This window comes from Dysidea avara, chromosome 8 (assembly GCF_963678975.1).
Source record: "Dysidea avara chromosome 8, odDysAvar1.4, whole genome shotgun sequence".
In the NCBI taxonomy this organism is placed as follows: Eukaryota; Metazoa; Porifera; class Demospongiae; order Dictyoceratida; family Dysideidae; genus Dysidea; species Dysidea avara.
In genome coordinates, this window is record NC_089279.1 from 33,841,805 (window position 1) to 33,863,590 (window position 21,786).

General features: G+C 39.6%; 1 protein-coding gene and 2 long non-coding RNA genes across 3 annotated transcripts; 2 read left to right on the plus strand and 1 right to left on the minus strand.

Moving 5' to 3' along the window:
* Positions 1–2,944: 2,944 nt before the first annotated feature.
* Positions 2,945–3,583, plus strand: LOC136263024 (uncharacterized). The gene is made up of 3 exons (XR_010704423.1): positions 2,945–3,002; positions 3,058–3,302; positions 3,360–3,583. It is a non-coding gene; the product is annotated as an uncharacterized lncRNA (long non-coding RNA).
* An 835-nt stretch (positions 3,584–4,418) lies between these two features.
* LOC136263412 (nucleotide-binding oligomerization domain-containing protein 2-like) lies at positions 4,419–7,589 on the minus strand. Its single transcript, XM_066057924.1, has 4 exons — positions 7,221–7,589; positions 6,901–7,161; positions 6,777–6,821; positions 4,419–6,728 (listed from the first exon to the last, which is right to left on the minus strand). Exons 1-4 carry the CDS (start codon positions 7,423–7,425, stop codon positions 4,474–4,476), a joined length of 2,766 nt encoding a protein of 921 aa, XP_065913996.1. The 5' UTR covers positions 7,426–7,589; the 3' UTR covers positions 4,419–4,473.
* LOC136263415 (uncharacterized) lies at positions 7,400–8,396 on the plus strand. Its single transcript, XR_010704632.1, has 3 exons — positions 7,400–7,476; positions 7,979–8,035; positions 8,079–8,396. It is a non-coding gene; the product is annotated as an uncharacterized lncRNA (long non-coding RNA).
* The last annotated feature ends 13,390 nt before the right edge of the window (positions 8,397–21,786 follow it).

A 21,786-nucleotide genomic window follows, 5' to 3' on the forward strand; every position in this document is an offset into this window, starting at 1 on the left:
GACGAATGACGTAGGCAATACGTCATAGACTGAAGCAGTTTCTAATTTGTTGGAGCACCGCTAGTGGACATTTATGGACGGCCTGGAACCATAAGTAGATGGCTGTATTTAGCGAAGGTTTTAGCCTACGCGTTAATAATAAGGTGAAAATGATTGGTTACATACAGACTCAACCGACTTCGTAGGGTGAGTGAGTTTATTGTATGTTAAACCCATACATTTGGGCCTACCGAACCATAGTCTGTATTGCCACATGTAGACGGACTTCAATCCTACCAAATGGGTCATTTAACCTCTATTATACAAAATTTCATTACCTTCACTGCAGAGCGGAAATTGTACACCGCTATTTGAGATATATTGCCAATCCAACACTGTATGTCAATTTAATTTTTAATCAGTAGGCCCATGACCTCAAATTTCTGGTATTGTTGGGTCCTGCATTTGGCTACAATGTAAAACCATCTAAATCATGGCTGATTGTGAAAGCAGAACATCTAGATTTAGCTAAGAATCTTTTTGATGGATGTGGTGTGGGTATCACAGTGGAGGGTAAGCGTCACCTTGGTGCTGCTATAGGATCTCCTACCTTTGTCCAGCATTATGTGAATGAGAAGGTTGAGTATTGGGTGTCTTGTGTGCGGAAGTTAAGTGTGATTGCAAAGACTCAGCCTCATGCTGCTTATTGTGCTTTCATGCATGGTCTTATTAGTAAGTGGACATATTTTTTACGAACGCTGCCCAGAATTTCTGACTATCTTCAACCTCTTGAAACAACTATTTTTACAGAATTTATTCCTGCTGTTACTGGAAAATTTGTCAGTGATTTAGAGCGAGAGTTGTTTTCTCTTCCAGCACGAATGGGAGGCCTGGGTCTGTGCAACCCTTCTGCTAATGCTAACTTTGAATTTGATTCTTCCATTCAAGTTACCTCATCTTTAACCAAGGAGATCATTGAACAACAGACTTGCTTTAGGATGTCAGTGGTTAGTTCCCAGCGTCAAGCTAAGGCTGATGTTATAGCTTTGAGACATCGGCAGCTGGTTTGTAAGCAATCGGAACTCACAACACAGTTGCCAGCTAGTTTACGTCGTATTGTTTCTTTATCTAGTGAGAAAGGTGCCTCATCATGGTTATCAGTGCTTCCTATTGAAGAACATGGTTTTGCACTCCATAAAGGCTGATTTAGGGATGCACTGTGTCTACGATATGGTTGGTTGCCCAATGGTCTACCTGTTAAGTGTGTCTGTGGTCATGGCTTTACTGTTGATCATGCAATGAATTGTGCTACAGGTGGTTTCCCTACTCTACGTCATAATGAACTTAGGGACTTCACTGCTGCTGCTCTGTCTGAAGTATGTCATAATGTGGCCATTGAACCAGTGATGCAACCCCTGTCTGGTGAGTCCTTTCGCTATGCCACAGCTAATGTGAAGGATGAGGCACATTTAGATGTAAGTGCACATGGTTTTTGGGGAAGTCGTCATCAGAAGGCTTTCTTTGATGTTAGAATTTTCAATCCAACTGTTCCCAGTTATCGAAACACAGCGGTTTCTTCCTTGTACAGAAGGTTTGAAAGAGATAAACAAAGGATGTATGAACAGAGAATAAGAGATGTTGAAATGAGCTCATTCACTCCATTGGTTTTCTCCACTTTTGGAGGAATGGGTAGTGCAGCTACAGTTGCTTATAAGCGTCTAACTTCTATGCTATCTACTCAAAGGGGCCAATCTTACAGCATTGTTGTATCATGGATTAGATGTTCCACCAGCTTCTCTTTGCTCAGGTCAGTAGTGACCTGCTTGCGTGGAGCAAGGTCACACCGTGGCAGCCCTGTGATTATTGGAGCACTTGACCTTGCTATTTCGGAAGGCCAAGTGTTGCCATCTCATTGTTATTTTTGAGTTTACAGTCTTTTTGTCCAGCACTTTTACCATCTGGTGCTGGGGGTGGTGGCAAGGGGTGCAGGCATCCCGGGAAAAAAATTTAATTAAAAAATCCACAGCACTATAGCTATATGGCTGCGCATGGATGAGGTCACTACTCTTTCATGCTCGTATATATATATACCCAGGGGCGGAGGAAGTAATTGATATGAGGGGGGGCTGGGCTGACCCAGACTTATGGACTACTTTGTCTCTGGTTTGGTAAGGTGAGATGAAAAAAAAAAAAGTCGCAACCAACTGACAAAAGCTGCCCACCTCACCAGCTACGGATTTATAGCTGATAAACTACATAAAATCTTTACATAGCTCGCCACACATTGCTCTAACTAAGACTGTGACTGCTTTATTAGAGTGACTGCTCTATTAGAGTATCTCAATCTTATCGCGGTTTTCAGCCCCACTCCAAGAAGGATAATTTCGGGCGTGATATCATTCTGAGGGGGGGCTAAGTCCCCCTCAGCAGACCGAGGGGGGGCTTCAGCCCCCTAGCCCCCCTTTCCGCCGCCTATATGTATATACCAACAGCATGCCATGCATGCATGCACAGATTGCACACAATCACCTTTGCTGCATGTTTCTTCCGATCGTTCGCAGTTAATAATGAGGCTATAGCTATGATGCAGCTTGTTGTCATCCAGAACTAGAACAGTGCTTGTGCTCCATGGCAGACTTACCTGCAGGTATAGCTATAAAAGGCTGTCACAGCAATTTATGATCGTTCGTAGATATCGCCTCTTCCATCCTTTTCCGCCAGTTTCTAGCAACGCCACAATTGTACCTTTGCTACAGTAGCTAGCTACAGTGCTACACGCATAATTTCGCAGCTACAAAATCACATGTTGCTTGCTGGCAAAAGGAATAGAGGATAACACCCCCGGGTTGAGAGTCAACTGGGTGCATTCCACAAGCACTCATCATCTCTAGCACAACTACCTCACAGTGAATTGGTTAAGTCTACTTTATAGATGACTACAAGAGCAAGCTACCCTGACATAGTCACATAGGGAACTTTGCAGAAAGACATATAGGAAGAGCTGCATTTGTAGCAATTGTGAGGTAAGAAGATGTGGCATGATTCGCTATTAATTTGCTATCTGTCATTGCATGGCAGTGGGATCCGCCATCAACATCACCTAGCTACGTAAAGTTTCCAAAGGAAGTGACACAAGTAGTTACTGATGCTTTCAAAACTTGGACTGCTGATGATGTCTTGTAGATGAAAGTTCTGCTATAGTTCTTGGAAATGAGTATTTTGTGGTCTATTGAAGTTTGGCAGTGGAGAAACTTGTGATCATGGATGGATCTTGTGAAAGCTATGAATGACACTGTACCAGAAATAGTATACATTAATTCAAGGTTTGCCACAGAAAAAAATTTCCATAGCAATATTTTATTGTAACAAAATTTTTACAGATGCTACCTATAAGAACTATATATAACTAGTGATGAAACAGATTATGAGAAGAAAGCTGCACTCAACAGACAGAAGTAAAAGAGCAAATCTACATTAATTTTAGTAATGTAACATCCCTCAGAGAAAACGAATCCTGAAGGTGTCAAGAACTTCATTTTGTGAACTGAAAATTATAGTTGCTGTACAAATGATGTGCTTTTTTTACTTATTAATAAAATACGTATTGTGGGTAGTAAATACAACACAGGAGCGAGACATTGCTAGCTATATTACTAGCGCAGTATAAAGCAGATGCACAATATAGAAAATGTTGATTTCAGCTACAGGATTTTTTACATCCTGTATAGGGACCCGCCGATTATGCTCATAATTTTACCTGTTATGCTATGCTGCACTGCTCAAAAATTCACCTATTATGCTTAAATTAATGCTCAATATTTACCTATTATGCTCGATTATGCTCAATGTTCATGCCTTAGTTCATATGCTTTGCTATTAGTTTAACACTGTATAGAAAGAAAAAAATGAGTGGCTGGAACACAAATAATAAATTCTTGCTGCATTTAAGAGAAAAGATCGATATACTCTAATAGAACAGTCAGTTGTATGATTGTACTATTAGAGTTACTGACTGCTCTATTAGAGTATATCGATCTTATTTTGCAATTGTCATTTTCCAGCAAGAATTTATACTATCGTACAAATATTTAACCTATTATGCTGGCATTATGCTCAATGCTTTTAGGTACCTATTATGCTCAAAATTATGCCAGCATAATCGGCGGGTCCCTAATCCTGTATGCATTTCACAGTGTTAAAATGTACATTTCTCCACTGCCTCATTTCCAGCACCATTCTAGATGCAGTAAATCTTTCTCTATCCTCTGTATGAAACTTTACTGAAATCCACTAATTTTCTGAGTATGAAATGTTGCTGAAATGTCAAATTTCATGCACATTTTATACTCATTACCTACAAGCTGACATGGAACTTTTCGCCCAGTGATAGTTTTAACAAACTAATTCAATTTTTATTAAAATCAGAACAAAATGACACTTGCAGCCATTACAGTCATAAAATAGTACAAAGTGAAAACTAAAGAAAAGTAACTACTAACATCTAATAGTGTGCAGTCTTGTTTGACATCCTCTACTTCCTCTGTTCTTGTTAATTTCTTCCTCTAGTGATTTAATCCTCTTCTTAACATCTTCAGTGTAACGGGGTAGCCATAGCTCTTCTAATGTGTCATTGTGCTGGAGGGATTGTACTAGACGTTGAGCAGCTTCTCCACTGATCTGGTTGCCCCTCATCACCAGCACAACTAGTGATGTGTTGTTGCTGATTGTAGTGGCGATGACATTGCAAGCTTCATCAGTGATGGGATTGTCATCAATGTAGAGCTCCTTCAGTTTGTTCCCCTTTGCTAGTGTAGTGAAGAGGGTAATAGCTGATGGTAATGATAAGCTGGTACTACTCATGTACAGTTTCACTAGCCTAGAGGAGGGATGGGTCAACATGTTGTAGAGAGCAGGGTCCTCTCCGATGGTGTGGTTACTACTAATCCTCAACTCTTCCGCTCTACAGTGGATGGTGAGGTCACTAATGGAGGAAGAGGAAGATCTAGTGAGGTTATTGCACGTCAAGTTAAGGAATGCAACTGTGACATCATGTGACATCAGATTGCGGTGAAGGACATGAAAACCACTATCGTGGATATGGCAGGAGAACAAGTTAAGCTTCTTCCACTCCTTGTAAGGTGTGCAGGTAAGGAAGAGTGTAACACACTCAACATCATAAATGGTTAGGCTAGTCCTCTCAAGTTTGATTACTTTATCATTGAAAGTTTTTCCTTGTTGTATAGAAGTATAAAAGGCTTTGTCATTGGCCTCATAGAAGCAGCGGAATAGTCGAAGACACTTCAGTTGATCCTTCAAGTATGTTTCAGTGATAGCGATCGTGTTGTCCCCGCCAGAGAGAAATTGTTTAAAAGCAGATCGCTGTCCCTTGGTAAGCAAGGTGTACATTGCAAACATGTTGGAATGAATATCGCTCCAGAATTTCGCTTTGAGCACTCGCAGCTCTTCGTCTGGTGGAAGCTGAGTGATATGGTAAGAGGACAAAAACTCCTGAATAGAAAAGTGGACAAAGTTGAATGTCATCATTTTCCCAGCCAGCCCAAAGTGCTCAACAGCCTGCAGTAGCCCAAATCCGTTTAGGCCTCCTTTGATAGCTTCAATGCCTGGACAAGCTGCTCTCATCTCCTCCAAAGTAAAGATTAGCTTGTTGTTATTAAGACCCTCAAGTGATAGTTTTGATAACTGCTGAAGTATTGTACTATAGGGCTCGGGGAGTTTGGCTAGATCAGTGATGGTGTTATCAAGAGGTTGACTAGACTTGGCAAGATGTCGACAGATGGTAAGACAGATGAAGTAATTGTAGAGCTGTGTAGAACTGCTGGGAAGGGGAATTCCTTTTTTGTGCAGGTAAATCAAGATTGCCATGTTGAAGGGGATGAAACACAGGCCATTGATAGTCAGATTACCTTCAAGATATTCGGTGAGCTCTTTGACTGCATGTGGCTGTCCCTTCAGAGACTGTTCAATGTATAGCTTTCGCTCATCTTCAGCAAAGCCCAAGATGTCAACTCTGATGGTTGCATCTTCTCGTAGTCCCACCGAGGCATGTGGACGAGACGACACTACCAAGCCACAATGAGGTATCACCTGACGTTCCAGTATATCAGCAACTAAACTATCTTCCTGTAAGTTAACTGGGAATTCATCGTATCCGTCAAAAAGGAGAACAATGTCTTTGCCACCATTCTTAAAGAGGTAATCACTAGATGCCGTGGCAATTTCTGTAGCTTTCCTGTCTCTTTTGCAGAACAACTTAAGAAGGTCATCAACAAGTGACACCTGCTGCACAGCTGGACTACGCAACTGGAGGAGGAGAACTAACTTAAACTTTTGTAAACACTTTCCTGTTGCCCAGTTGTATGCAATTTCTTGCATTAGTGAAGACTTCCCAATGCCAGGCAAACCCTCAACTAAAATGAAATGCGCATCATCACTCTCTTGTAGTGGAGCTAAGATATCAACTAGCTGTTTAGTTGTCTTACTGTTATCAAGTGCTTCTCTCAGTGATTGATGGCTATCTTGTGGGTAATGCTTGGGATGAACACCGCCTAATTGGACTGATTCAGCCAACTGAAGTGCAGCTGCTTGTTCGACAGTATGTTCGCCTTGATAGTGAATTAGTAAAACTGGTATAAAGTCCTTCGGTCGGTTTGGTGGCCAAGCATCTTTGTCAACAGCAAACCTTTTTTGTATACTAAGTTGCTTCACCCTGTCGGACAATATGGAGACTCCTATTAACAACACATAAAATTGAGCACACAATAATGTGTCCACTCTACCTTGATCAGTGACCGTTGACTTGTTCATGTCAGGTTTGGAGGTCACTATAGTTAGTGAAGACAACACAATAGCAATAATTGTTTACCTACATACACATGCTATACACACAATATAGCTAGTCACCTTTATCAGGAGCTTGATCACTGGACACTGCAGGTGACTCGATAACTTTAAACAACTTCTCCCAACTAGCAGAGGGGTCCACTTCAAGCCACTCCTCCAACACAGCATCACAACAAGGCTCAGCCTTATCATGATTGTCATATTTTATGATGTCAAGTCTTCCTTTGGGTAGACCCAGTAGTGTTCCTATCACACTCCAACGAATAGCATAATTTGGAGTAATGTGGTTATGAAGATCCTTCAGTAGTGGAGTACTGGTAGCTGTAGTATGTGTACTCCGTATACTACACTGTAATGTATCCGGATATTAGTATACTTACCCTTCTCAGGTGTTATAAACTGGTTTAGTCCTTCATGGTAACTTCTATCCATGTCTATCACTTGTACACGTAGTAACTGACTAACAACTAAATTGTCAAAGGAACAACTTTCTACAGTCACGCCCTGTAAACAATAAAACAGTATATTTCCGTTCGCGCGTCGTCCTCCTAGCCCTGCGCGCTGTGGCGAGACTACTCCATCCATCCATGTTGTGACAGAAACTACTGAAAGGTTCCGTGATCCTGTTTATAATCGGTAAGTGGTAAAATTGATACTGAGTTTTGTCACTACAAGGGTTCAAAGTACTATAAAGACTGCAAGGACAGCTAGGACCTCTGAGTCGGGTGGACCGGGTGTTAGTCTCGCCCCCAGCCCACAAGGGTGGTCTGGCGACACGCAATAGAAACGCATGGCTGTAAAACAAAGCCGTACAACAGGTAGGGTAGGGTATAATGTACAGACCAGACCCACAGTATAATCTACGGACCAGACCTGCGTCATTATTAGGTTACCATTATTCCATGGAACGGAATGGCATATTCCGTGGCATTATTCTCCGGAACGGAACAGAGCAGACACACGTTCCCCCCCAGCGCATCAACTATAGTATTTCTTGGTGGCCATGGACGTCCTGGAACGGCTAGATCTATAAGGGAAGTTCTATAGACTACATTCAACTCTAAATCTATAGCTATCATGTCTGCAAAGCTATAGCATAAAAACTAGTAGTCGCAGTATTATGTCTGTTTTATTACAGTACTAATAAACTTAAAGGTTGTCTCTCAACTTGGACCAGTCCCCAAGTCTCAACTATGTATGTAGCTATACAGTATGTCTAATTTAACCTTGCTACATAGGTTGATGCCACAGTGAAAACTTGAAAATTCTTACAGGAAGCAAGAATACACAGTTGAACAGCAAAAATTGAATACAACTATGTTGATAACACCAACATCATCGAGTAAAATAAGTGACAAAGTATTAGCATATACAGTAAATTAACACAATTAAATTAAAAGCAGTACAGCAAATAAATGGTACAACGATAGACTACACTGTAACACTTACTAAACACTAATTAGTTTCAACACAGTTTTGACAACTCCAGCGTACATTCTTTGTCTAAGGTGCTTCAACAGAAACTGGAGAAATGCATACATCCCCATGGTACCATTCTGAACACTCCAAACAGCATATCATTGGAGGTCAACGTGGCATGCCAGGCATCCAGTAAGCCTTTGCATGTTCAGTTTATTTTCAGATTTTTCTTCTTTTGCCTCTGATTGGTAACATAGAAAAACATTGTTGTTCAATACAAGATGAGAGATGGCTACACATCTTATAGGGTAGCCAAATACTAATGTGCCAGGGTTTTCACCTAAACACAGGAGCACTGCATATGCAATGCTGAACAAACCACAATCATTACATCCAGTCTGTTTATGAACATCTACAAAGTTAAAGGTAAATTCTGATTTTGTTGGTGTGCAGTAAACAGGCCACTTGCATTAGTTGTGATAAGAAAACATACTATCAAAAACCAACGCATCTTTTCTGGTTGAGTTACTAATTGTCACCCAGTGATTTCTGTTGCTGTCATGTATAACTTGAGTGAAAGCACTTTCAACAATCAAATAACTCAATAGCCAACATCTTGAAATTTTGTTTGAACTACTTGTTCATATTATATTGGTTAGCATTGATAATTGCAACATTAATCCAATCACCCGACAATACCACAGTTTTGTCCACATCCACGAAGTGTAATTCATCAATCCAGGAATGGGTGTCTTCATCTTTGGACGATTCGCTGTATGTATCAGCAGTCTTTCATTTTGTAGGAGGATGCTGCTTCTTTTCACTGAGTCGTATACTTTGAACAAGTTTTTGGAAGCTTCATTGACAGGTTGACTCGATGGAGAGCTGTCCAAAAGGAGTGATCCACTGTGTGATGAGCCTTCCTCACTGCACACTAGATGATCTGCATGTTGGAGCAAACATATTAACTGTTAACATAATGATATTAACTTCCAAACAAGTAAGGAAATATTAATCCTTTTTTTCCTGCTAAAAAATAAAAAATGTATGGTTATTGTTAGTAGCAGAGCCCATATTAAATTAGCTCTAAATAGAGTAGAAACCTGGTCAGCATGTTCTATATAATTTCATTGGTGTGAACCAAGCAGTCAAAGAAAAGTATTGAGAGAGAAAGTGGCAAAATGAGTGCTACCATTAGATGTTTGTATATCACCACCACAATGTGACACTGCAGTGCATCAAAAAGCTACTATCTATGCTATTCTTGTCCAGAAAGTAAGAAATGACATTTTGTTGTTGGTCTTGCCATTTTTTTTCTATCTAGTAAACAACTATATACAGGCTACCAACACTTCAGTAACTCCACCACAGGCTTAGCAAACCCATTCAGACATCAAAGAAAGAGATTTGATAACATTTTAGCTTAACTAGTTTCAGCCATTAAAATTATCACCACTAGTGTTCATTTTGCTCAATTGATGGTAAATCCATTCTCAAGTTGCATTAGAAGGAGGCTCAAGGAGCCTGTGAAGCCTGATCTTTACAAAGTTGTTGCATTTAAGAAGATTATAAATTGTAGCTAGGTTTGGAGCAGTCAGGCTGTTCCGCTGAGAGACAACATGTCAAACAAACACACACTCACCTCTTTTACTGATTCTTGTCCACTCACATAAGTTTTCAAATTTTGTGTTAGGGCCATACACATTGCAACATACAGCAGTACTAAATTTCTCTTTCATAAATCAAGTCAAAAGTTCAGTTTTCAACTGAGTGGCCTTTGTTTATAAAAACGGCTCTGAATCTCTCATCAAAATCACGGAGATCTGCTATAGTACCTAAAATGTAACTCTCAGTCCTTCTTAGCTCTGGTCTACCACACTGGTTCTGCCGTCCAGGTTGTTTTCCACTCTGGTTCTGTCATCCAGGTCATCTTTCACTCTGGTTCTGCCATCAGAATTGCCTTCCATTCTGGTTCTTTCTGCTATAAGCACTTTCTATAACTACAGCAAAGACTGAATTCACCACAAAAGGACTTCTTTGCATTCGTCACCAACTCACCTTCTTCATCTTGTGTTCCCTCGTGTTGTCACCTCTGATGACAGTTGCAGGTTACGTGATAAAATTGGGAATGTCTATTTTACGGACCGGACCGGACCGTCGGTCTGGAAGTTCCTGTTTAGGCTACTACAATGAGATAACTTGTTATTATGATTATGATTATGATTAGATACTGGAAAGACAGCACTCAGTGCTGGTTACATCCAGGAGGGGGGGGGACCCTCAAAACAAAAAGGGACAACAAATCTAGTCCAAAAATACAATTATTAAACTGTTCTAGTGACTCTGTATCGATGATGTGATTAGGGAGGTTATTCCATTGCTTGATAGTTCCTGGAAAGTAACTCTGTTGGTAAGCAAGTGTTCTAGTTGTTTCTCATCAACCGCCCGCATCAAATCTTGTGTACATGTGAACTCATTATTGCAGATTCAGACATTACTCGTGAGTTTTTTCACTACTGTGCTGGTTCCAATGCTTTCTAGAGCATCAGCAACCACTGAGGCACCATCAGTGAGTGCTATATGAGAATATTAGCATTAGTACCGTGACCTACCCTATGTCTACGAATGGGTTATCATCTCTAAGAGTCATAGTAGCTCTAGTGTTTCTTTTGTTACAAGCCTGCAGCAGCCCCTCCCCTAATAGACTAATCAGCCTGCAGATGCTAACTAACACGCGGAATCGGCAGCTTCTGCTTGCTGCTGCTGCTGCTGCTGCTGAAGATATACCACCCTAAGACTGCATGGTGAAGGTACTAACTACTGTGGAGTTCTCGTAAAGGACTCTCTGATTTAGAAAGCCTTGTTATTACTGTGGTGAAGAAGCTGAAGTATATTTGAATTCTGAACTGCACGCCAAACACCTAAAATTCTAAAATAAAAAGGTAGACCATTATTATTGGTTTTGTCATAGATTCTCTAGTGTAGCTATAGTAGTAGCCTAGCTACATTAAACTTCTGCAATTTATAAGACTTAAAAAATAATGAGATAACCCTCCCGCCCGCATGTGTGATTCTATGAGAAGCTGATGAGAAACAAGTAATCTCATTGTAGTGGCCTTAGCAAGCCAAATGTTTAATACGTTCAAGTTTATTTTACGGACCAGACTAGAAATAATCTGTGTGCCAGCCCACGAGCATTTTGCCAGCTCTGTCGTGCCCGGATGATTGTAGCTTCACATTGGTCCGAAAAAAAAAAAAAGCTTCACATTGGTCTGGTCACTCCGAGGGTCCGACACTCTTGAAATCTCATACGCTTCGTCAGAAATCACATTTGAAATCATGAAATCACACACTCAAAAGAAATCAGAAATCACACTTTTTGAAAACGAAAATCGTAAAACTCCGTACATTTCCGTAAATTACGAACGCATTGAATTACGCGATATTATTAATTGGAACATAACAGAAGTGATTTAAGGCCCAAATCACTTGATCTGGCACTGGTTCGGCTGCCAATCTCTAGAATTTTACAGCCCAAGCTGAGTCCACTAATGGTCAAAAGCTTCCATCACTGGAGCCATAGTGCCTCTAAAATCTATGCTGGAGCCACACGAGTGATCTGAGAATCCATCTCGGAATCTTATTCAGTTTTAACTAGCAATTTAGGCTCTACTCGCAGCCACAAGTGACGGTACATCATAGTGACTGCATGGGTTAATGATGAAACGGGTAAACCATGTAGAAGGGCTGCAAACTATAAGCACACTTTTGCAAAGAAAGTATAGGTCCCAGCGTTAGCTTCAGGACAAATAATTATGCAGCTTGTCTAGAAAATATGTATGTCAGTACTGGTTAGTAACTAGCTACTAGGTGTAACTTTTCAAAGATTAGCTCACATAATATGATTCTGCTTGTTCAGCTGACCCACTAAACATCTTTACATAACTCGCAAGCAAACATTTCATATAAAACAATCCTGGAATACACAATGAAGACCATGGATGTATCCAGATCAGTTGACTGTGTACTTAGGTGTTTCCTGCCACTGTGGTTGTTAGTCAATATGAAATGAGATCAGGGTTGTTAACAGAGAGCCATTCCAGTTTTCAATACCATTGTGAAGGAAGGGGTGTGCACGTTACTGATGTTAGCAGAGATATTGTTTATGTCAACTTTCAGGTGTGATTTAATCTATTGTGTATTATAAAACTGGTAGGTAATACATACAAGTAGCTATCTTTCTGCATATAGCTAAGTCAGCTTCATGCAGATTAAATACATCACATATTGATCAGATAAGGTTTATAAGTTCTGCTAAATTTTGCAGGTATGTTCATTGCTGGCAATGCATCATACTGGTTTGCATTATATTATCTGAAGAACTGATAATGCAGGATGCATTGGAGCTAACAGTGTATAGCACACAAATTTTACGGAGAACAATTACCTAATCAGTGACTTTATGGAAATGCAATGCCAAAATGGTCCTCAGACACTATGCTCTTTGCTCGGAGGACATTATAGATTTTGTTTAGGTTTTATAATGTAGTTAAGTAGGTGTAGCTTGTAAGTAGTTTAGTTTATTGTAATTAGTGTGGTAGTTTGTAATTTGCTAGTCTTTGTATTCTTTTGTGCTTAACTTTTCTGTGTACTTGTTTGTTATCTATTTTTGTAAATAATTTTACACCTTTTTCATTACCTAATCATTACTGATTGAGTCCAAGTCTATACCTACCAAAGATACTGTTTTAAATTCATCATAACTCAGTGATAAAAGTGTAACTGAAATCATGTGGACCCACTGATGACACGCAACCATGTAATAGTAACCAATTCCAATATACTTAATTAATCACATGTATCACCATCAGCTACTTTTATTATTATTATTGCTGGGCATGCCGATGTGCCAAGGGGACGTGAGTAATGCTCCAAGGAAAAAATACACAAGATAACAACAGTACTGCTTTGTTATATCTACCGGTAAAGACGATACTCGACAATGCCTAACATTGCCTGTACCATTTTTACTTCACAGCACAAGTATGTAGTAGCTTTTTGATAATGCATGCTTTCTGACTCAATCACTGAAGTTGGCAAATTATTCCAGTCGATGACAGCTCTTGGAAAGAAGGAATGCCGGTTCATGTAGCTAAGTACCTGGATGAAGTGGTAAGGGTAGTGGTGTCTAGTTGAACATTGTGTGGCTAAGAGGATAATGGTATTGATAGGCTGCAGATAAGTCGTGGATTGCCTCGTTAAAATGCCGGCGGCTAGCTATAACTAGGCCAGTGCGGCATTCCTTGATCCACGCCTATTATTTTTTTACTCTTGTTAGAATATAACTTATGCACGAAGTTCTGGGACGGTTTCTATTCATTTTTAGACAGCCTCTTTACACTGTTAGCTTACCTGTTAATCATCAGCACTACCGTACGACCACAACCGCAAACCATCACCGCTACTGGTGCCTGGAATCATCTCAGCCAGACGGCTTTGGCCCCAGTATCTTTGCTTACGAACTAGGCTCTAGTGAAGATATAACTTTTACCATCCAGTTTACTGATGGCGAAGCTTCTAGACCTATTCTAGCTCCATGAGAGTCAACAATGGTGAAATCACGGAAATCACGAAATCAAAATTGAAATCACGAAATCACAATTGAAATCATGAAATCACTAATGAAATCATTGATTTCAGAGAAATCACTGTGATGTCGAAATCTCGTACGCCCTTCGAGAAAGTGGCGGACCCCCCGGGTCACTCTCCAGCGTACTGGGCGTACGCGTATCTAGCTAGCTATAGCCCTGCAAAGCCATTTTAACTACAGTAACTGTAGTTTACAGTAAATAGCAACCTCGATAACAACTATTCACTAGTGAAGCTTGCTCGTTCATATCAGAGACGACGATTATCTTAGTAATCTTGCTAGCTAATGCTTTTAGCTACCTGGCAGCACAGCAAACGTTTAGCTAATATAGTGTCGAGCATGCTGTTCAGGTGATAGAACAAATCAAATGATTGCAAATAGTGGTTACTCAACAATATATCAGTCTGTACATGTAGCAGCTTGAAAGCTTTTCATACAACCAAATAATCAAGCATGTGTATAGATAATGATTTGAAGCACAGCCTGTATTTGTAAGCAATACTGCATGACCAAGGAAAATATCTGTTCGAAGCATCTTTGTTGCCAAAGTAGCTACCACCGAAGCCCGCGAAGGTACCACTTTTCATCAGATCACTGATATCTGGTTGTCTTGGAATGTAGAATCACACTGTTTTGCTGTCAGACTTTAAATGCCCTCTTCTTATAGAAGTTTCCTTTACTATAGGGAACATTGAAAACTATAGTGCTGTATGATCTTGAAGACATTTCAATAAATTCCCACAGCTGGTCATAATTAAAGTAAAGATCCAAGTTGTCAACCGGCCAAGGCACAAAGCAACGGATAAGTAATGCTAATAATTTATATGCCACAGTCATCAAGATTCTCGTGTATGCATGCACGTCTACAAAATTTAGAATATGCATGAACTCTCTGTCTGTCGCAAACAAACCATTTGAGCTCAAACATGATAGTTAGCTACATGCTATATAACATAAACATATGTAATTCCTGGCCAGTGATGTCTGTCACCATCATGTAGCTTGAATATAATTATCACTGACTGCTGAGTATGTATAGTTTATTGTGAGTCCATGAAAAACATTTTGGCTGATTGCACAGGGTAAACTGGCTGACATTGATAATACTGCAATTTGTCCATACATGCTCCTGTGGTGATCGTTGCATGCTTTATCAGAAACCCTGAGTATAGTGACTTGTATTATAATAATGCACGTACATTATTATTATGAATCAAGACACACGGTAGTGTGTCGTGCGGCCCAAGAAGCCGGCGCGTAACACCCGTGAGTATATTGACAGGAAGAAAGAAAACGCAATTTGCGCACCTCCGTAGCTCTGTGCTGCCTTGATGAAACAAGACGATTTTTGCTGTGGACACTCCCTCCACCTTCAGCACTTCACATTCCAAATTCGAGCGAAATCGCTTCAAGCGTTCCCGAGATATGCGACTTCAAAAATTGGCTTAGTTTCTTCGTTTTTTTTCTTCTTATTTTTCTTCCTCTTTTTGCTTTTTTTTTTCCCTGGGGTAACCAGCACCTCTTGCCACCACCCCTAGCACTAGATGTTGAAGTGCTAGACAAAAATTGGACTGAGATTAAAGGGAGCAATTTAAATAATTAGGGGGAAGGCACCCGACCCTCTGATAGTACAAAGTCAAGTGCCCTATGGCTGATGGGACACTTGACCTTGTACTATCAGAGGGTACAAGGTCAAGGTACAAGGTCAGGGTACAAGGTCAGAGGGTACTATCAGACCCTTCACTTCCTCTTTTTGCACACTTATCAAAACTGCTATAAAACGCGAACGCCATATCCGATCGCCTTGAAATTTGGCACACAGAAGGGGGGTATAAAGGCGCATCTCTGTACCAACTTTGGCTGGAATACGATAAACAGGCAAAGAGTTATGAGCGATTAATCACGAAAAATAACACCAATATGTTGTCACGCCTACAGGGTAAACTGCGTATGGGAAGAAGCTGAAAATCGGTGGGTGAATAGGTTAACTATTGAACCTCAAACCTTTTGTGGTTTGAAAGAAATCGAGCTAAAAACCAGTAAGATACAACGAAAAAACCAACAGTGTGTAACAATTACGCAATCGAGATTAGCTAATAAAAAAAACGACTGCTTGCCACGCCTACCAGGTAAACCGCTTGAGGTAATGCTTTGAAAATCGCTGTACAGATGGAGTTATCATCTTAGGAAGGCTCTTCAATGGTGTAGAAGAATCAGACTTAAAGCCACGGAGTTATAACACGAAATCCAACTTGGTGTAGCAAGTGCGAGATCGAGATACTCTAATAGAGCAGTCATCCTAATAGAGCAGTCATCTTAATAGAGCAGTCACCCGAAGAGAATTCAAGAGATCAGTTAGAAACAAGTAACCTGTATAGAGATCAGCTACAAACAAGTCACCCTATAGAGAGATCAGCCACAAACAAATCGCCCAGTAGAGAGATCAGCTAGAAGAAGTTACCTTGTAGAGAGTTCAGCTACAAAGAAACCATCATGTAGAGAGTTCAGCTGCAAACAAATCACCTGTAGAGAGTTCAGCTACAAACAGATCTCCCTGTAGAGAAATCAGCTAGGAGAAGTTTCCCTGTAGAGAAATCAGCTAGGAGAAGTTTCCTTGTAGAGAGTTCAGTTACAAAGAAAACACCATGTAGAGAATTCATTTACAAACTAGTGACCCTGTAGAGACATCAGCTAGAAGAAGTTACCTTGTAAAGAGTTCAGTTGCAAAGAAACCATTCTGTAAAGAGCTCAGCTGCAAACAAATCACCTGTACAGAATTCAGCTACAAACAAATCACCCTATAGAAAGATCAGCTAGAAGAAGTTACCTTGTTGATAGTTCAGCTACAAACAAATCACCCTGTAGAGAGATCAGCTAGAAGAAGTTACCTTGTAGAGAGTTCAGCTACAAAGAAACCATCATGTAGAGAGTTCAGCTGCAAACAAATCACCTGTAGAGAGTTCAGCTACAAACAGATCTCCCTGTAGAGAAATCAGCTAGGAGAAGTTTCCCTGTAGAGAAATCAGCTAGGAGAAGTTTCCTTGTAGAGAGTTCAGTTACAAAGAAAACACCATGTAGAGAATTCATTTACAAACTAGTGACCCTGTAGAGACATCAGCTAGAAGAAGTTACCTTGTAAAGAGTTCAGTTGCAAAGAAACCATTCTGTAAAGAGCTCAGCTGCAAACAAATCACCTGTACAGAATTCAGCTACAAACAAATCACCCTATAGAAAGATCAGCTAGAAGAAGTTACCTTGTTGATAGTTCAGCTACAAACAAATCACCCTGTAGAGAGATCAGCTAGAAGAAGTTACCTTGTAGAGAGTTCAGCTACAAAGAAACCATCATGTGGAGAGTTCAGCTGCAAACAAATCACCTGTAGAGAGATCAGCTACAAACAAATCTCCCTGTAGAGAGATCAGCTAGGAGAAGTTTTCTTGTAGAGAGTTCAGTTACAAAGAAACCACAGTGTAGAGAATTCGTTTACAAACTAGTGACCTTGTAGAGACATCAGCTAGAAGAAGTTACCTTGTAGAGAGTTCAGCTACAAAGAAACCATTCTGTAAAGAGCTCAGCTGCAAAAAAATCACCTTTACAGAATTCCACTACAAACAAATCACCCTATAGAAAGATCAGCTAGAATAAGTTACCTCGTAGAGAGTTCAGTTACAAAGAAACCACCATGTAGAGAATTCATTTACAAACTAGTGACCCTGTAGAGACATCAGCTAGAAGAAGTTACCTTGTAAAGAGTTCAGCTACATAGAAACCATTCTTTAAAGAGCTCAGCTGCAAACAAATCACCTGTACAGAATTCAGCTACAAACAAATCACCCTGTAGAGAAATCAGCTAGAAGAAGTTACCTTGTTGATAGTTCAGCTACAAATAAATCACCCTGTAGAGAGATCAGCTAGAAGAAGTTACCTTGTAGAGAGTTCAGCTACAAAGAAACCATCATGTGGAGAGTTCAGCTGCAAACAAATCACCTGTAGAGAGTTCAGCTACAAACCAATCTCCCTGTAGAGAGATCAGCTAGAAGAAGGTACCTAGTAGAGAATTCAGTTACAAAGAAACTACCATGTAGAAAGTTCAGCTACAAACTAGTGACCTTGTGGAGACATCAGCTAGAAAAAGCTACCTTGTAGAGAGTTCAGCTACAAAGAAACCATCCTGTAAAGAGCTCAGCTGCAAACAAATCACCTATACAGAATTCAGCTACAAACAAATCACCCTGTAGAAAGATCAGCTAGAAGAAGTTACTTTGTAGGGAAATCAGCTACAAAGAAACCATTCTGTAAAGAGCTCAGCTGCAAACAAATCACCTGTACAGAATTCAGCTACAAACAAATCACCCTGTAGAAAGATCAGCTAGAAGAAGTTACCTTGTAGGGAGTTCAGCTACAAAGAAACCATCATGAAGAGAGTTCAGCTGCAAACAAATCTCCCTGTAGAGAGTTTAGTTAGAAGAAGTTACCTTGTAGAGAGTTCAGCTACAAAGAAACCATTCTGTAAAGAGCTCAGCTGCAAACAAATCACCTGTACAGAATTCAGCTACAAACAAATCACCCTGTAGAGAGATCAGCTAGAAGAAGTTACCTTATAGAGAGTTCAGCTACAAATTTATAGAAACCATCATGTGGAGAGTTCAGCTGCAAACAAATCACCTGTAGAGAGTTCAGCTACAAAGAAACCACCATGTATGGAGTTCAGCTAGAAGAAGTTACCTTGTAGAGAGTTCAGCTACAAAGAAACCATTCTGTAAAGAGCTCAGCTGCAAACAAATCACCTGTATAGAATTCAGCTACAAACAAATTACCCTGTAGAGAGATCAGCTAGAAGAAATTACCTTGTAGAGAGTTCAGCTACAGTAAAAAGAAACCACCATGTAGAGAGTTCAGCTGCAAAAAAATCACCCTGTAGAAAATTCTGCCACAAACAAATTGCCCTGTAGAAACATCAGTTAGAAGAAGTTATCTTGTAGAGAGTTCAGCTACAAAGAAACCACCATGTAGAGAGTTCAGCTAGAAGAAATTACCTTGTAGAGAGTTCAGCTACAAAGAAACCATCATCTAGATAGTTCAGCTGCAAACAAATCACCTGTAGAGAGTTCAGCTACAATCAAATCTCCCTATAGAGAGATCAGTTAGAAGAAGTTACCTTGTAGAGAGTTCAGCTACAAAGAAACCATTCTGTAAAGAGCTCAGCAGCAAAAAATCACCTGTACAGAATCCAGCTACAAATAAATCACCCTGTAGAGAGAACAGCTAGAAGAAGTTACCTTGTTGATAGTTCAGCTACAAAGAAACCATTCTGTAAAGAGCTCAGCAGCAAAAAATCACCTGTACAGAATCCAGCTACAAATAAATCACCCTGTAGAGAGAACAGCTAGAAGAAGTTACCTTGTTGATAGTTCAGCTACAAACAAATCACCCTGTAGAGAGATCAGCTAGAAGAAGTTGCCTTGAAGAGTGTTCAGTTACGCAGAAACCACCATGGACAGTTCTGTAATAAATATATGTATTATATATATAATTACTGATTAAATCAGAAATATTTAAGGTACATCTGCTTCATCTTTTCTTCTTCCTGTGGTAAAGAAAGAAAGATAGGTCTAAAAAGTCCCAATGCAGGCTATAGGCTGGCTTTGGGGTATACAAATACAAAAAGAAGTGAAATCTAATCCAAAACAGCCAAGCTGTAAAAAAAGTGTGCGGCCCTCAAAAAGGCTATGGTGAAAAAAGATGTGAAATCCAAGGTGGCGGCCAAGAAATGGCTGTGATGGTAGGTTAATGGTAAAAATTTTAATAACGACAATTCAGGTGAATTTTGTGCCAATTGACCAAGCGGCACCAAAATTCACCTGAATTGTTGTTATTAAAATTTTTACCATTAACCTACCATCACAGCCATTTCTTGGCTGCCACCTTGGATTTCACATCTTTTTCACCATAGCCTTTTTGAGGGCCGCACACTTTTTTTTACAGCTTGGCTGTTTTGGATTAGATTGTAATTACACCCAATCATGAGTGCCCCATTGTCATTTAAAGTTTGCATGCTTGTTAGATGGGGACATGATATGGAGGAGACATCAAGACCATGTAAGACAACATCAAGAAGCCACTGTCACTGAGCCATTTGGATCATCTGGGGAAGACCCAATAACAGAGACTGTTCCCTCCCTTCTGCCACATTATAACCCAAGATATAATTGTATCAAATCTATAAAAGGTATCAGAATTATTTACTATTTAATTATAATTGCTCCATCAATTAAAGGAGGAGGAGGAGATGTAGCTAATGACTTGTAATAATGCATGCACATTGTTAGTTGTAATTACACCAAATCACATGCACCTTGATGTAATACAACTTAGTTTCAGTTTTGTAAGAATTGCTGTAGTTTCATGCTGTTGTGCCTCGTTCGAAGTGGGGATGTACCTGTGTGTTTTTTGTAACCATTGTGTGATTTGAATTTTTGTAGTGATCATAACACCCTGATCTATAAGTTTCATGTGGAAACTAAACTGCTACATGTACACTGTGGTATTGCACATGAATCAGACTTGGGTAATATTTAACAAGTCAAGCATTTAAAAGACTTGCACACACGTCCTTTCCATCTGGTGTCACACACGCACATTATGAACCTTCTTGAGCTCTGCCAGAAAATTCTTTTGTTCCATTTTGATAGCAGTATGCAATGCCACATGATCAGATTTCCAGTCCTCTGTGTATAGTTATACAAACCAATATCACATACAGTATAGCTTACTGTGTAATATTACAGCAGTTTTTTATAGTCTATAGTTTAACCGTATTTCAATAGATATATGTGACCCGGTCTGCGAAAAGGGCTCTTATAGCCTTTCCAATTGCATATATATGATAACCCATAACTTGACTGGTGAATATGGTACAAGCCTACAATTTGGTCACTCAACAACCCTAACCTGGCAGTAGCTGTGGGTGTAATTACATGGTGATAGCTTTAGTAGATTAGGAGTTATGATTAGCCAAACATGGATAATTGGAAAGGCTATAAGAGCCCTTTTCGCAGACCGGGTCACATATACAGAAGTAGAGATAAGATTCTACTTTATATATTATACTAACACCAGCAGCGTGCTGTATATATAGCTGTACAGTGTACTCATAGAGTGTGTCAATCTTCTCCTTAACATATATACATCTATTAGGCCAGGACTTACAGTTGTATTGTTATATTTAATACTTCTATGCTTAAAATTGTGCTAGAACAATTGACTGATGTCTACTTATACCCTATGTTGTGAAGCCTTTGAATGACTCTTCACCCCATCAATAGCACTTAAAAGTTACACAGTACCTATTGTCAAACTGTAAAATCTTGACTGCATAGTTTTACTAAAAGTGCTGAAGAAAGTATTACAACATGTAGGACAACAAAAGAAGCTACCTATAAGATTATAGTTTCTAATTGTAATTGTAATTGTAAATTTTGGATAGAGGTGTACATCCAAATCATAAACACAATTAAGCAGCTATACCCATTAAAATCATACTTTATATTACTATAGTGTCTGTCCAGCAGATTCTTAAATTGATTAGGGAAGTTGGAGGGAATTCAATCATTAATCACTTTAACTGAAAAGAAGATGACCTTGATAAGTAATTTGTATGTGGCTTGAATAATTTCCTCTTGTTGTTGTGAATATGGAGAATGACAAAAAGCTCTCTGTATTTATGTTATAGAGATTGTTGATAATTTGGTACAAAAGTAGTAAATCTCTGTGTGTTTCTAAAAATAGTTGATCCACTTAACTGTATCACATTTAGTTTGAAGTAAGTATTGGATTACTGTAGGGTACATGAGGATATCAAATGGAGTAGACACAG

Bases quoted from the DNA above. Each gene is read 5' to 3' on its own strand.
- LOC136263412 (XM_066057924.1), bottom strand. From the start codon at position 7,425: ATGGATGGAGTAGTCTCGCCACAGCGCGCAGGGCTAGGAGGACGACGC. The intron at 6,822-6,900 runs GTGACTAGCTAT...CACTAACTATAG, and splicing joins TGATCAAGCTCCTGATAAAG to TGACCTCCAAACCTGACATG. The intron at 6,729-6,776 runs GTAGAGTGGACA...TGTTGTTAATAG, and splicing joins GTCAACGGTCACTGATCAAG to GAGTCTCCATATTGTCCGAC.